The sequence below is a fragment of the Vitis riparia genome, chromosome 5 (genome assembly GCF_004353265.1).
Source record: "Vitis riparia cultivar Riparia Gloire de Montpellier isolate 1030 chromosome 5, EGFV_Vit.rip_1.0, whole genome shotgun sequence".
Classification (NCBI taxonomy): domain Eukaryota; kingdom Viridiplantae; phylum Streptophyta; class Magnoliopsida; order Vitales; family Vitaceae; genus Vitis; species Vitis riparia.
Window position 1 is genome coordinate 23,443,705 of NC_048435.1, and position 15,689 is coordinate 23,459,393.

Genomic DNA, 15,689 nt, shown 5'->3' on the forward strand with positions numbered 1-15,689 from the left:
AAATATATAAAAAAAAAAATGTAGCTAAAGTATCTATTTTTTTAAAACCATTAATCATGTTATTTACAAAATTATATTTATTATATTAAAAATAGATTAATTAATGAGATTATTGTGATTTTTTTTATATTTTTAATAATTTGTGAGGTGGAATTTGAAAAATAAAATAATTAAAATAGTTTAATCAAAGTTAAAGTTTAAGGGGAAAAACTAATGTAAATATAAAAATTATATCCATGTTTTATTAAAAGGCAAGGTAGCCTTGTTGGTTAAGGCTCCTTATTGCATAAAGACAACCAAGGTTCGCTTCCCACTCACCACTTTCCCCTAATTTTTGAGCCATTGACCTACATTGACTAAGTCAATGCAAACAATAAAATCATCAAAATTCCAATAAATCACCCGATAAATGGTAGAGACCCAAAAAATTCCAATCAAAGAGGAAAAATCCAGAAAATATTTCGACAAAATATTGCCTAAAATTGACAGCATTTCCATCCATGATGCAAGTATCCCATCTCTTAGGAACCATTACACAATAAAACTACCTAAGGTTATTGTTGGTTTGCTATATATTGCGGGCCCATATCATAACAACTTAAGCTTTTAGGAAAGTTGATAGTTTAACATGTTTTTAAGTTAACTAGAGGTCTTGAGCTTGAGCTTGAGTCTCTCCCATCATTTATTTCCCCCATCTATTTATCTCTAATCTATAATTGCTAATTTGTTTCTCCATGTGCGGGTATTATGCTACAAGTGAAGAAGGATGTTAGCCTGATATATATTTGGGGTCCATATCCTAACAACACGAGAGAACACTACCTCTATTCATTCATTTATTCACCTCCACCCCAACCCACAGTGGGGGGTCCTTAAGTTTATACTCTTGATTCAAATTCTTATATAAGTTCTCATAAAAATAACATCTTAAGCTTATAATATTGATTTAAACTCTTGTAGAAGTTCTAATATAACTTAAAATATCTTCCATTGAAGTGACAACCAAACACCATACCATATCCGATCAATTGGATAATCATGCAACATTATCATGTTAAATAAATGGAACTTAAATTATAAGGTGTGGGGATCTAAAATATCTAATGTAGTTGTGCTTATCACACAAGGGAGAACATACTTCACATATCAAACTTGACATTATAAAATCGTGAAATTAAAACATAGTAAATAAGACAATTGAGTAAATTGGCTTATTGTGTCTAAAGCCTTCATTGAACATAGCTGAAAGAAGAGTAGAAACAAAACATGTAATTCTATTATCACAGAAGTAAAATACTTAAACATGAATCAAAAGGGTGAGCAATGTTCATACCGAGAAGCTTGTAATATGCTCTATAGATGATTGATGTGCCATCAATTAGCATTACTCTACCGTTTGAAGAACTAATATCCATTTTTCTCTCTTTATAATCAACAGAATCAACAAATGCACCTTGGCATAGTTTTCTTTCACTTTTGGAAGAAATTGTCGTATTGCCATAAGATATTGTATGAGCAACTTCATGTATGCTTGAATCCAAACTATTGGATAGTGTACAACAACCCTGATAGACAAACACCATTTTGAACAATTATATGAATGGATGGTAGGCATAATAGTTTACCAACTTATATAATAAAGAACCAAATATCCACTAAGCATTTTTTAACACCCAATCAGCAGATGAGCCCAATGGTACAAGTTTGGCGATTGAAGCTAAGATCTTCACCTTATTGGAAAACCTGTAGTAGACAGCTCTAATGGGAGTTAGGAACCTCATCTTTGGAGGAGTGGATACAACTACTGAATTTGATAAATTATTGATTTATTCAAAGGTTTGATTTGAAAACTGAGCCTGCAATATGACAAGTACAACTATTGAATAGGGGCAAACCAAGTATCCTTCATGAAATGAAATAAGGCCCACCACACACCATGTATGAAATGTGGCTAGCAACCTCTTTGTCTTCATGAAGCCCGACACTTAACACTTTACACTTATGATGATTCATGATAGGGTCTGGGAGGTCCTTAAGATATTACAGCATTCAGTGCCAATTTCTTTTGTTCAAGCATCACAATACTACTACCTCGACTGAAGAAGTGTTGCCTTGAGAGTCTCAGCTAGATTATTTTCAACAAGGGTTTGCCAAACTATTCTTTAGTTCAAGCATCACAATACTGCTACCTCAACTCAAGAATTGTTGCCTTGAGAGTCTTATCTTGATTATTTTCAACAAGGGTTTAGCAAACTAGTTGCATATTTCATCTCACTGTGGAAAGAACACCTACTTGCCTCACTCTTCGAAAGGGAGTTAAGTTACAAATCAGGTTGTGACAAGTGGCCAACCTTAGTCAAATTGTACACTGCACACGTTTCAGATATTTATTGGTTGATTAGAAGTTTCCCGGTGAGTATTCTCATAAAGGATGACTAGTTTGATCATGTGCCACAAAAACCAATCATGGCACCAGTGCATTGTAAGTATAAAACTGTATGGATGCGTATTTTTCTATTGCGATTTTTTCTTGCATGATATAATGTAGATGGAGAACTGTCAACATAAGCATAATAGCACAAACCACCATAGAAAAAAAGAATGGAATATACTGGAGGTAGAGATGGGTGAAGCGTAGTTTAGGTTTCAAATAAAATAATATCATTGGCTCCAATTAGGTTACTGAAATATCAACATTCCTAATGCTGTGATATCAACTTCATTCAAGTCCATTTCATAAGGTTCTCTAGAAGAAACAAATATATCACTTAAGTTTGTAACAGTATATGATCAAAATAGTTCATGATTCAATCTTAGCCTAAAAAAATATCAATCAATGTCAAAGGGCCAAAATTGTAGTTTCAAATTCGCTGTTAACACCGACAAACCAATGCAAAAAAAGGATATGATATTTCAGCAAACCCAAAGGAGGGCACAATATGGTCAAAAGATTTCAAATACAGTATTTTTGAGATTTCAAAACCAACATATTTTTCTAAGAATTACCTTTCTAGACAGAATGGATGGAGAATGAATGAGATTTCGCCTCTGGAGACAGCATGAGTTGTTTCCAATTTTCTGAGTCCTCGAAAAGCTACTTCTCCAGCAATTAAGATTTCCCCATAGGAAGCGAATGTGATGGTGTGAAGACCTATAGCATGCCATTACTTCATAACAATGTTCCTTAGGGAGTCTAGCATGGAAATGAACCTCTAAGGTATCAGGTATGTAACCAAAGATTAAAACCGAGAAAAAAAATGCTGCTTAAATAGTGAAAAATTCCATTGCTTCATACCAATGTTCCTTAGTGAGTCTAGCATGGAAATGAGCTTCTAAGGCATGTACCTGAAAATCAAAACTAAAAAAAAATAAAAATTGTTGCTTAAATAGTGGAAAATGCAGACAAATCCAACCATATATAAGTATTCGTATTGCAAATTTGCAACAGACAATTTGAGTTTTTCACCAATCAAATAGGTCTGGGAAAAAAAAATGCAAAACCAATGTTTTGTTTGGTCGCCAGAAAAAAGGGTGGGAAAATTCAAATTTCCGAACCCTATATCTCTCACAATTTGGGACCGGGGTAAACGAAAGGCCTCCACTTTAACTTCGCCTAATACACCAATTCCATAAGACGGAACTGAGTACCGAAACCAAAACCAAAAACTTTAAAATAAATAAATAAATTAGAATAAAAGCATTTCCAAAAGAAAAAAGACACATTCCCTGTGTCTTCTCAGCAACCAAACGGTGCACCAATTTGAATTCCATTTACAGATACAAAATATGGTCTCCCAAAAAAAGTGAATCACTCAACGCACCTCAACGATACCATAGATTGTTCGAGCTCGGTTGCAACAAAAAATGTAAGATTTTCCCTTTATTTTCTTTCCTTTTCCTATACTTTCTCAGTAACCAAGCAGATAGTATGAATAATAACAAGAAGAAGAGCGTTCACGATTCGCCTGGGGTTCTTGGGAGAAAGCTTTGCGCTTTGGGTTTTACAGGTTTTGAGGATAGACCAGTGGAATTTTATTTTATTTTTTCTAATTTTTTTCCATCAGTATATTTCTTCACAATTTTTTTACATTTCAAAGCAAAAATAATTCTCTTAAAATAATTTTTATTTCAATTTTAAAATAATAATAATTTCTAAACTAGGTATACATTGGACCAATAAGAAATATGAAATGTTTTTTATTAAAAAAAAAACAACTCAAATATTAAAAGTTTATTAGATTAAAATTGATGAAATCATTTTCAATCTATAAAAATTAATCATGGTCTAACGGGATATTACCTCATGTACAAATTATAATAAAATAAATTAAATAAAATCTATTAAGATGAATGGTTAAGATTTCATCTAACACATCCAATGGTTCGAAATAATTATCTATTAAAAAATTATTTATATAAAAAATTATTACTTTTCAAATTAGATACGGAGATTGATTTTACAAATTTAAATGTTTTTGTCTCTTTTAATCAATTAATCTTATATTATTTTCTGATACCAAGATGTATTCGGGTGGAAACAAAATTTTGCTTTAAAAAATGTATTTGGATGTGGGATAAGTATAAAAAAAAAATGAAAATTAATAAAGAATATTTTTATCCAAAAAATATTTTTTTTTGTTTTTTTGAGGGTTTTCCGTTTTCTCTCCGTTATTTGAAAGGTTGGCTACAAGGCTACGACAGAATACGGGGAGGACAGGCCCAGTTAAAAACGGTTCGGAAACCGGCCCAACTCCGGTCCATGGCTATTGGCGACTCACTCTAAACCCCAAATCTTTAAGTTATAGGGTTTTAGGAAGGTTGCAGGCTTGCAGCTGCAGACTTCTGAATTGCAGAGAAGACCAAGGCGATTTCGAAAGGCAATCTATCTTTCCTTTTTTCCCTCTTCCTCTCTTTCTTCCGTTCTCTACAGATGCATAGCTTTTAATTATTTTGTTATTTTATTGGGTTTAAATTTTTGAGGAGTAATGCAACTATGGGCTGTTTGGTTGGTGAGAACATAGAAGAATGGGAGGGTATTTTTTTGGGGAAAGCAGCTCGCTTTCTGGAAATTCTGTTTGTAAACTAAAGGTCTTATCCATAGGTTTGCTGTGTTATCTGTTCGGTTACTGAGAAAAAGGGAGAAAACAAGAGCACATTATGGGAATTTGTGTGTGTGTGCGTGTTTCAGTTGTCAAATTGCTCAAACATGGAAAACGATATTTATTGTCTTCATTTTTCTATGTTCGAAAGCAAAAACAGTTGTGGTTTTCCATTGAACCAAGTCTTAAAGTTTTGAATTTTATGTTCAATACCTTTTGATTTCCTAATATAAAAAATATTAATAATAATAATAAATAAAACAAAACCTACTTCAGGTATGCTAGGGAGTTGTATTAGGTTTGGTTTCATGGAGGGCGTTGGTTCTTTCAGGTCCTGGAGTCTAGACTAGGAAAAATCTAAGAATTCATTATCAGGAAACAATGGAAACAACGGAAACAATGGAGGCATAATATTATTCATTATAACTGAAAACTTAAACATGTTTTGTGTGTTGTAAATTACATGAGAATCGAACAGTTGCTGGTGGATATAGGAGTATTGTTTGATATCTTGGCAGTGCATATTGGAGCATGTCTTATATTTGGTTTTGTGTTGTTTTGTTTGTAGTTTTAATGAAGAAAAAAAAAGGGAATGAACATTCAAATAACTTGTTTTAGTTATGCATTGCCTTTTATTATCTTGTAGGTAATTTCAGTTGACCTAAAAGCTTCATAAGTAATGGGTAAGAGAGGAAGGAGTCAGAAGAAAGACAACAGAAATCCAAAGAGAAGAACCCGGGACAAAGATGCCCTTCCTGAAAACATGGATGATGAGATAGATGCATGTAACTCGTTTTGACCGATTGTCTATTTTTGTGTGCTTATAGACTTGTTTGTGCTTTCATCTATCAAATGTTCATTGACTTGTGGATGAAAATTACCGAGTTAGAAGACCAAGTGGGTTATGCCGACATTAGTTGATTGATTGCAGTGAGCTTTGATAGATCATGTGGTTAACTGAAAGGGGGAATTAATGTCATGCATGTTATGAAATGTTAAAAAATGAGAAATCCCCTGAAAATTTATTTTTCTGCCAAATAATTTATTTTCTATTCAGTTTTTTTATTTTTTATCATTGCCAATTATTTTTTCACAGCAGATGATCATTGTAAGTTAAATAGATTATGAACTTTGCTTTTTTCACAGCCATGAATGTTATTATTAATATTATTATTAGGTGGACAAGTATATATATGTGTGGATCATCTCTCTCCCCTGTCCCCCATTCCTGCTCTCCCATGACACACACAATAAAAAAGGGGGGAAAGAAAAAAGAGAAAATGAGGGGAAAGGAAATACCGCCACACAAGTGCTTATTGTACAATGATAATCAAACCTAATTCATTTTCAATTATTGAGAATTTTGATTTTTATTGTTCATTTCAGTTGTAATTTAAAGTCTCCCCTGTCACAATATCATTGTGTGTGTGCTGTGCCACTAGTTGACCCATAAGTGATGAATCCTGATGTTTTTTGTGACTGCAGTTCACAAACAAAGAGATGTTATTCCACTGGACATGAATGGTGATGCTGGGGAATCTGATGAAGATAATGAACAGCCCGTCTTTGATGTTGAGGTTTTGATTTCTTATTTATTCAAATCACAGAAACTGATCCATGGTTAATGATGCAATGATATATTTTGTAATTATCCTCATCAGAAACAAATGGGATAATGATCTTAAATCAATTTTAATTACCAACTCAAATCTTTAGAGGGATATATATTATGTGTAGTAGCGGCGTGCAACTCCATTGGGTTGGCCTAACTTATAGCAGTTGTCTGTATCTACTTTGTATTTTCTCGCATTTGTTTTATTGTAGTTTTGTTTTTCTTTGGTGAGAGGATTCCTCATCCTTCTCTTGTACTTTCCTTTTTATTAATATATGCCTTTGTCGTTTCCAATCAAAATATATATATATATATTATGTGCAGAAATGAACTTCTTCAAGAAGTTTCCACTATGAAAATAAAAATTGCAAAATATGGAAGAGCCTTCTATTTTTTTAATTTTTTTTTTCTAAAAGCATGATTTGGAACAAATTCTAAAAAGTTATTTTTTGCTCTTTTTTTTCCGTTTTATTTGTTCTCAAGAATTTCAGAACTTTACGCAAAATAGAGTTGACCATGCCCTTAGAATTCTCCTTCCAATCTGTTTTTCAAATTTAAATATCATTTATTTGATGTCATTTGATATGTACATGTTGATGACTAGTCTTTTTTTCCCTTCAGAATTTTAGTGATGATGAGGATGAGGATGATGATGATGATGTTGATGATGATACCCAACTCACTGGCCTCGCAGCAAAGAGTAAGGAAATGTTTTGAACTTGGTACATTGCATTGATGGGGCTGTGCAGTGTGTCTTCCTGGGATTCCATCATAATGATATAGTTCAAGTTATTTGTGTTAGACAATTTTTTGCTGGATCATGGCAGTTCCCACTGAAAATATCCATAATTGACATTTAAAATTTGGTCGAGAATCTAGTTAATTCTTTTTACAGCAAAATGAATTGTTAAAAAAACACATCATTTGTATACCAAAATGAGCTCACACAACATATGGATGTTCTTATGTAATTGCAACTATTTATTTGGAATACTTCAGCTATGTGTTGGACAATGATATGGGATCTTTAGTAAGAATGATTTTTGTTCCATTTTCAATTGAACTATATTGGCCAGTCTTCTGTACAACTTTGGAAAAATAATGAACTAGCCACATGGGGGGATAAATTAGTAAGTGGTGAAATTTCATGTCCTGCTTTGTTTACCTAGCATCTAAATCTAAAAGTTCTTAGAAAGGGATGGGAAGACTTCAGCCTCAAGTTAGCTATTGGAATCAGAAATGGTAGACATATAAAATTTTGGTGGGATATATGGGCGAGGGAGATTAGGTTAAAAGATGCATTCCCTATGCTTTTTAAATAGCTTCTTCCCAGAATGCTATAGTTGCAGATTTATAGGAGGGAGGAGGAGGCGTAGGTGGCCATTGGGTGGTTCAATCTAGAATACCCTTTCAAGATTGGGAAGTAGAGGAGGTGATCCAATTTTTGGATCTTATTTACCCTATGAAAGCATAAGAAGGAGAGGACAATTTACTTTGGAAAGAAGATAGGAAGGGAAATTCCAATGTCAAGTTGTACTACAAATCCTTATGTGCTTAGAGTGGTATGGTATTCCCAACCAAAGACATTTGGGGATCCCGAACTCCCTTGAGAATGTTTTTCATGGGAAGCTATTTGGGAGAAGATCTTAACTGTGGATATGTTGATGAAGAGGGGATGTCCATGGTCAATAGATGTAGCCTTTGTAAAGACAATGAAGAATCAATTGATCATATCTTAATTTATTGTGAAAAGATAAGAGGGCTATGGACTTTCTCTTAGTAGTCCTTGGCTTGAAATTGGTGTTTTCTAGCTTTAGTGGGAAACCTTCTCCTCAAGTGGAAAATTAAGGGGCTGGATAAGAAGTGGAGAACTGTGCATATGGCTCTGGTTTGCTTGTTTTAGTGAATGTGGAAAGAGTGTAAACAAAGGATATTCAATGAAGAAGACCTCTTAGATCAAAGATTAAAGGAGTTCTTCATTAAATCACTATCGGAGTGGTCCCATGCATCATTGGAAATGGAGAGCCTCTCTATTTTGGATTTCTCAGATGCTCTTTCTTATGGATAACTTGGCTTGTTTTGTAGACTATTCTTGTACATGTCTTTTGCTCCTTGTAATGTGATGTTTTGTGTATGGCATTTGCATACATAGGGTGCCCCCCCTCTCTTTGGCGCTTTTTAATACATGCTCTTGTTGTCTATCAAAAAAAAAATCTAAAAAGTTCTTAAATAATTAAGTTACTTAAAGACGGTGTTCTTAACTTTGTTTTGCATTTTTGAAGTCCTAGAAAGCGGTGGTCAATTCTTAGGGACTCCACTATGATATGTTTTCCACTAAATTAATACCTTCGATGCATTTCCTTGTTTGTTTTGAGGCATTATGCTATCCTCTGGTATATCAGGATTCATTGTACTCGTGGACATATTGCGTGTAATAATTCTTATGAGTGGTGATTTCTTTATTTGGAGATCTCGCTGGGTCAAAAGTTATATTTCCATTACCTAATAAGCTGCCTTATTATCCCCTAGTTGCAAGGCAACAGAAATTTTTACGGGCAAAGATTGGTGGAGTTGAGGATGAAATGCATGAAGAAGAAGAAGATGAGGAAGAAAAGAAAACTGTATGGGGTAGGAGAAAGAGTGATTATTACAGTGCTGATAATGTTGATTATGAGGTAAGCATTCCAATACTAAATGCAATGGGTCTTCTGACTTTCCTCTATTTTCATCCATGTAATGCTTCAAAAATAAGTTACTGGTTATGTTGCATTAAGAAACTAATGTTTCAATTGTAATTTTATCCACATAATTAACCGAATAGTTACATTATGCTTACATGCTATGTGTATGTGGTGATTTTAAAATGGGTCTAACTTTTTGGGATGATTGATAAAATTGTAAAGCTACAATCAAGCGATGAGGAACTCCCTGCAGAGGAGGAGGCAGAGGTGATGAGATTGCAGAGGGAAAAAGCAAAATTTTTATCAATGGAAGACTTTGGCATTGAAGATGCCAATCAGGATGAGAGTGATGGAGAGCCAACCATGGAGGTAAGTGCTGCACACCATCTTTTACTCGAATTTTGTTTGGTAACCTTTGTTCTCATGGTGTTATGCAAGAATGTGAAACTGAAAAGTTTACTAGTTCATCGAAAGAAAACAGGAGTCATGAACTAGGATCCTTCACATGATAAGCATTTCCCTCTTCTACAGGAAATTATGGTTAAAGGAAAAACCACATCAAAGTCTCTAGCAGATGAAGAAGCCAAAGATGACACAGGTACAGCTTATGAGGAGATCAAGAAAGATTTGAATGCACTGTCAAAGGAGGAGCAAATGGATGTAGTATATAGGTTAGCCTTTTTTTCTCATGGTGTTAGCACTGATCTGGTATTTTAATTTGTATATATGTTAATGCAGAAATGTGTAGAAGTAGAGAAAAGGAATTACAATTAAAAAAAATAAAAAACTTAACAGGAAATGTGGGAGTTTCTGAGTGTCATATATGCAAGGAAAAGCAAGAACTCTACAACCTAAATGTTATACAAGATATGTGTAACTGGCTTGGTATTTTTTGATATTGAACTTTTTAAAACATGCCACACAAATGCAATTTTATTGCTTACAATTGTTTATTTTTGATAGGCTTTATGTCTTACAATATTATTTTGTTGAGGTTTTTGTTTTCAAAATTTATTCCTAATTAATGCTTCCAATTAAGAAATGCATATATATAGTTGAGAATTACTGTATCACTTGCTTATGTTATGCATGTGCCAGCTGTCTGATATTCTTGTCCTTACAGTTCGGCTCCAGAGTTGGTTGGTTTACTGTCAGAGTTGAATGATGCACTTGAGCAGCTTGAGGGCAAAGTCAATCCACTTCTGGCCAAGGTATTCTTGTTCTTCAGTGATATGCCTATTGCCTAATTGAAAGGCCATTTCATGTTAATTGGGCCCACCTGTTGAGGATGACCGAGAATTTGCCTTGAGGATGGGTTGATGGTTTTTTTGTTTTTGTATATGAGAACAGTCTACTGATAAAATTTTAGATCCGGTGCAATATTTTCTTTGATGATCAGTGGTATGAATATAGTGCACCTCCCCATATTCTAATGATGGCTTCTCTTAGGCGTTTTGACTTGATGAGATGTCTTTCTGTTTGTGTCCTGAAGTCTTTTTGGGCTTTAGAAAACCCTTTACAATTCACAAGGTTTGGGGTTATGACACTAGATATCAGGCTCTTTAAGATTATTTTAATTTTCGGATATTATATGCTGGACCAGTAAATTATAGGTCTCAACTTCTGTCCTTTGAGTGCCGAATAGCACCCTAACAACCAATCTCTTTATAGTTGCTGAGCTGGATTTTCCTTTTAGTAGTATATGATATTGCTTTTGATTGATATCTTGGTATTCAGCATAGTGATGAGTTCATGTTTGTGAAGGTTAAAGGACAAAACACTAAAGAAGGAACGCGCTATTTGGAGGTGAAACAGATTCTTTTGCTAGCCTATTGCCAAGCTATTACCTTTTATCTTCTTCTCAAGTCAGAAGGGCAGCCAGTTCGTGATCATCCAGTCATAGCTCGTCTTGTAGAGATCAAGAGCTTATTGGACAAGGTTCAGTTTTTCCTATCCTAAAATCCTTCTAGAAATTTTCCATATCCATTATCTTCTGCCGAGTAACTGATATTTGTTTTATTTTACCTGTATGATAAAGGTATCACATGCTTGGCATGTGGACAAACTAAGCTATGTGTTTTGTCATTAAGAAGCATATGACATGTATCCACTAGAAGTCCTCCCCTTATTCCCCTTTTTGGGAAATAGTTAACAGCTGATCCATTGTTTTCTTTCTTGTGTTCTGGTTCATATAGCATGTTTTTGACCATGTTACTTCCAAAGTGATATGGGTCCTCTCTAACTTGAATTACAGAAGTGATGTATAATCCAACTTATTTTATGTTGGAAATTACTTAATGAATATCAGAGTGTGGCAAGTAATGCCATTACTATGAATTACAGTTGTTTTGTTTTGTTCTTTTTTTTTTTTTTGGCAACATTTGGGTTGCTCATCGAATATTAATGTCTAAAATTCCCAGCTTAATCATGCTATTCTAGAATTGGTTTAAGGAATTTCGATGGCAAGATTTGGTTTCTCTCTCCTTAAATTACTCTATTCTATTGATATTGATGGAACAAGTAATTCATCCACATAAATATGTTATTATATTCACTAGATATGGATGGAAGGTGATAAATGTTTTTCATCTGGAGTAAAAAAACTGTTGAGTTACCCTGTGTTCTTTCCGTATGCCCCTTTTTTGATAGGCACCATTTCTAAATTATCGTTTACCTTTCACAAACAAAAAAAAAAAAAGAAAAAGAAAAAGAAAAAGAAAAAAGAATTAAGTGATTCGATGCATGTTTTTTCTTATTGCTTATACCTTTCTCTGTTGGTGCTAATTATGAATTGTCAAAAAAAAAAAAAACAGAAAAAAAGAAAAGAAAAAAGAAAATCATTATTCAATAAATTTCTGTTGTTTCTTATAAAAGAATACATTATAAATTTGTTATTGGACAGTGATTTACCTGTTTGAACTTGCAAATAACAGAGTTCAAGCCTTTTTTCTCATCTTCATGCACACAAAAATAATTACAATACATCTTTTAAGTGAGACATGTCCTTCGTCTTTCTAGGTGTAGGAGTCAATTGAACATACTGCATCTAACTTTGTAATGCATACTTGACAGATGAAACAACTTGATGAAAATCTTCCGTCAGATCTTGAGGAGTTTCTAGATAAAAGTCATGGAGCTGAAACAAAAGAAATGTTGGTTAGAGAGGCTTCTAAGTTGGCATCTGATTCCTTCACCAAGGAGCATGAGTCAGCTCAAAAACAAGAGATAGTGATGGTATTTACTGCATTAAATCTTTGTTTGGCAGTGAGAGTCACACTATTATCCTTTTGGTGGTGATCATATAAGTTGACTTTCAAATATTTCCCAAAACCTGCAGCACAAGAAGGCGGCAAAGTCAGTAGATGAGATGAGGGAGAGCAAAGAAGGGAAAAGCAAGCATCAGGTGAGTCATACACAATGAGAAGCATCTATCCAATTTAGGATTCTTAGTTTTGATCTTTGTTTATTTTTTTCCACTTTCCAAATCTAATATTAATTTGTTTCTTTATATGTGGTTTTCATGTAAATGTTTAGGAATATGTACTAACATAGAACTTCTATAACAGAACGATCAAGTTGGTTTACAGAGCATGGAAATGTTAAAAGTAAGAGCTGCTCTTGAGGACAAGTTGAAGCAGAAAGGTGTTTTTAGTTCCATTACACCAAAGCCTGATAGGGCTCAGAAACGTCTACAACCAGTAAACAGGTACCTTTTTGCTTAAGATAAATTCAGCCATATCTTTGTTTCCAATATGTGGGGATCAATTCATGTAACCTGTAATTCAACAGACAGCTTGAGACATTAGATGATTTTGATGATGATGCTATGGATGTGGAGGGCAGAACTGGCGGATTGACCAATGGGCAAGCTGGTTCATTGCCTTCAAGTAAACTTTCCCACCTTGTGAGTGCTAACGTGAAGAAGCCCAAGGTATGGATCTTGATAATGACCTTAACTCTCTCTTGCATGTGGTTAAGAGCGCATGATGGACCCAACTTTCATCTTCAATGTATTGGAGATGCATACATGAAATCTCTTGTTCTGATTGGAACTCAAACCTGAACCCCCCACAACCACCCCAGACCCTCACACCTCGAGCCTGGCCTCAGGGCCATTAATTGAAATCTACATGGGCAATTATTGAAACATTTCCTATAACTTGTAGCAGCTAGATGCTTTAGCTGACCAAAAATAGTAGAGATTTCAGGACCATTAACCTTGTTCTTGTAGTCGGGTGTTGGGAGCTGGGAGAACATATCTCTTGTATTCACATCCAGATACAAGAAACAACATGTATATTAGATTTTTAGTTATTTTGTTTAAAGGAGGTGTGCTAGATTGAATTTTCGAACTGTGGGATATTGTTGGAGTAGCATATGCCAGGCCTATCAATATGTTCTGTTCTTGAGCTATTTTGAAATCTTTTTACATATTTAAGCAATGTGGTTATATTTTCGATGGGGAAAAAACCCAATTTTCATTTCTGAAAAAACTTTAAAAAATTTGGAAATGATACAAAAACTGGATTCCGTTTTGGACAGCTGTGTTTGTAAAGCTTCTCCAGGAAAAGATCAGATTTTTGAATTTTTTCATCCTCTAAAAAATTGGAAATTCTTCAAATTTACGAAGCGCTTTTCCAAAACCCAATCGATATTCAAGCTTTTAACATCTTGCTCAAAAATTGATCTGTCCCAAAGTTCCAAAATTTCATCCTATTTAATCTCTTTTCTCAGGGAATGTTCATCATTTCATCACAATGTTTTATAGATTTTGCATTTCAGTTTTGATTTCAAATAAGACAGGACTTTAAATGGATAGTAGTGTTGATTGATAATACTTTTTCCTTTTTGAAGATTGTTTCTGGTGATGATGATTTACCAAAGAGGGATGATATTGGAGAAAGGCGGAGGAAGCATGAGCTTCGGGTTCTAGCAGGAGCTGGAATTGAGCCTATGGATGATGACGAGGACGGGATTGGCACTGTTGGTGTTGACAAAGATGCTAATATGGATGATAACGACAGTGGAACTGAAGAGTCTGAAGATGAATTCTACAAACAAGTGAAACAACTACGAGCTGCAAAACTTGCTGCCAAAGAGGAGATTTATTCAAGGTACCTTTTCTGCTCTATGCTTAAAATGGAAGAAATTAGAATCATCTGATTGATATATTCCAGTCAGGTTAATCTGTTGTGTGCATTTGCATATTCCAAACTGAAATTCAATTTCAAGCACTAGACTTCTCTGCATGTATGTGTTCGTGATTTCTATTATTTCATCTTTTGCAATGTCTTTTTGTAAATGGGAAAATAAGTTTCTGTTTGGAAATTGTTTTCAAAAACAATTTTCTAATCTTTAGAAAATGGAGTTTTCTAACCAGAAAACAGTTCAATCAACATTTGTTCCGAAAACAGGTTATTTTTTAAAATAAATTTAAGGAGTTTTTTATATAATGTTCTGGGCAATAATAAGTCGAAAAAATTGTTTTTTATATTTGATTTTTTAAACAATATTTTATTTCTGAAAACAGTTCTGAGTAACAGGCCCTAAAGCATCAACCATTTTCCTTAGTGACACACCTCAATTTACCTTTTCAAAATGTGTGTTGGTTTAGCAGAACCTCAGCAGCCCAGACCTCAGCTGAACCAGAAATACTAGAGGATGGAAAGCGGCAGATTTCTTATCAGGTTAGCACATACCATTCTTTTCTCGTGTCTTTTATCTTCAATCTTCTCTGCAAATTTCTAACTCGATGCTCTACCAACGCACACCCAGATGGAGAAGAACAAAGGGTTAACACGCGCTCGCAAGAAGCTGACCAAAAATCCCAGGAAGAAGTACAAGGTACTTCTGACAGGAAAAACCGAAATCAACTTCTATCAAAATCACATTCTGTTTTAAGTATTCTGCTCACATTTCCATCTTCCTCAATCTGCAGTTGAAGCACCAGAAGGCAGTGGTGCGCCGGAAAGGGCAGGTCCGGGAGATCAGGAAGGCCACCGGTCCATATGGTGGTGAAGCCACTGGAATCAATGTTGGAATCACTCGCAGCATCAGATTCAAAGGCTAAAAAAGAAACATGGTTATCGAAGATATCTTCATTTCTTCTTTGCCAACTGCAGCAGAGTGTGCAGCAGCTCAAATCTGGAACTTCCTCTTGTTTTTAATTTGAGTGGAAATCAATGATGTATTAAGATTGAACACACAGTTAATGTTTATGGCATGATTCAATTTTCAAATGGTAATGCATTAACTGAAAGAATTATCAAATTCAATATTAATTCAAGTACTTTTTTA

At 34.3% G+C, this 15,689-nt stretch overlaps 2 protein-coding genes across 8 annotated transcripts in view; one reads left to right on the top strand and one right to left on the bottom strand.

The window, feature by feature from the left end:
• Positions 1-4,018, bottom strand: part of LOC117914505 (DNA polymerase I) — a 23,480-nt gene extending 19,462 nt beyond the window's left edge. For 2 of the 5 annotated variants that reach the window (XM_034829852.1, XM_034829850.1), the window contains exons 1-4: positions 3,822-4,018; positions 3,296-3,358; positions 3,007-3,212; positions 1,334-1,565 (exon numbers count right to left, since the gene is read on the bottom strand). In XM_034829852.1, the coding sequence (XP_034685743.1) occupies positions 1,334-1,565; positions 3,007-3,212; positions 3,296-3,320 (463 nt within the window). In that variant the 5' untranslated portion in view covers positions 3,321-3,358; positions 3,822-4,018. The remainder of the gene's footprint in view (positions 1-1,333; positions 1,566-3,006; positions 3,213-3,295; positions 3,359-3,821) is intronic. The other 3 variants (XM_034829851.1, XM_034829854.1, XM_034829853.1) reach the window with 3 other exon arrangements.
• Positions 4,019-4,783: 765 nt separating this feature from the next.
• On the top strand, positions 4,784-15,689 carry LOC117915088 (something about silencing protein 10). Of its 3 annotated transcripts, XR_004651364.1 has the most exons (18): positions 4,784-4,877; positions 5,746-5,884; positions 6,585-6,676; positions 7,333-7,411; positions 9,241-9,386; positions 9,615-9,761; positions 9,924-10,063; positions 10,516-10,603; positions 11,157-11,330; positions 12,465-12,626; positions 12,730-12,795; positions 12,959-13,098; positions 13,182-13,323; positions 14,247-14,506; positions 15,007-15,079; positions 15,168-15,236; positions 15,331-15,521; positions 15,576-15,689. XR_004651364.1 is itself a non-coding variant. In XM_034830653.1 (17 exons), exons 2-17 carry the CDS (start codon positions 5,779-5,781, stop codon positions 15,460-15,462), a joined length of 2,016 nt encoding a protein of 671 aa, XP_034686544.1. In that variant the 5' UTR covers positions 4,784-4,877; positions 5,746-5,778; the 3' UTR covers positions 15,463-15,681. The 3 variants fall into 3 exon arrangements, 2 of the variants coding, with proteins under 2 accessions (XP_034686544.1, XP_034686545.1); XM_034830653.1 differs by having other exon boundaries at positions 15,331-15,681; XM_034830654.1 differs by having other exon boundaries at positions 15,010-15,079; positions 15,331-15,681.

What these genes read in the sequence shown, in the direction of transcription:
- LOC117915088 (XM_034830653.1), top strand. Translation starts at nt 5,779, where the DNA reads ATGGGTAAGAGAGGAAGGAGTCAGAAGAAAGACAACAGAAATCCAAAG. An exon ending in CAAATGGATGTAGTATATAG is followed by an intron (nt 10,064 to 10,515) that starts GTTAGCCTTTTT and finishes TTGTCCTTACAG; the next exon opens with TTCGGCTCCAGAGTTGGTTG. An exon ending in AGCGGCAGATTTCTTATCAG is followed by an intron (nt 15,080 to 15,167) that starts GTTAGCACATAC and finishes ACGCACACCCAG; the next exon opens with ATGGAGAAGAACAAAGGGTT.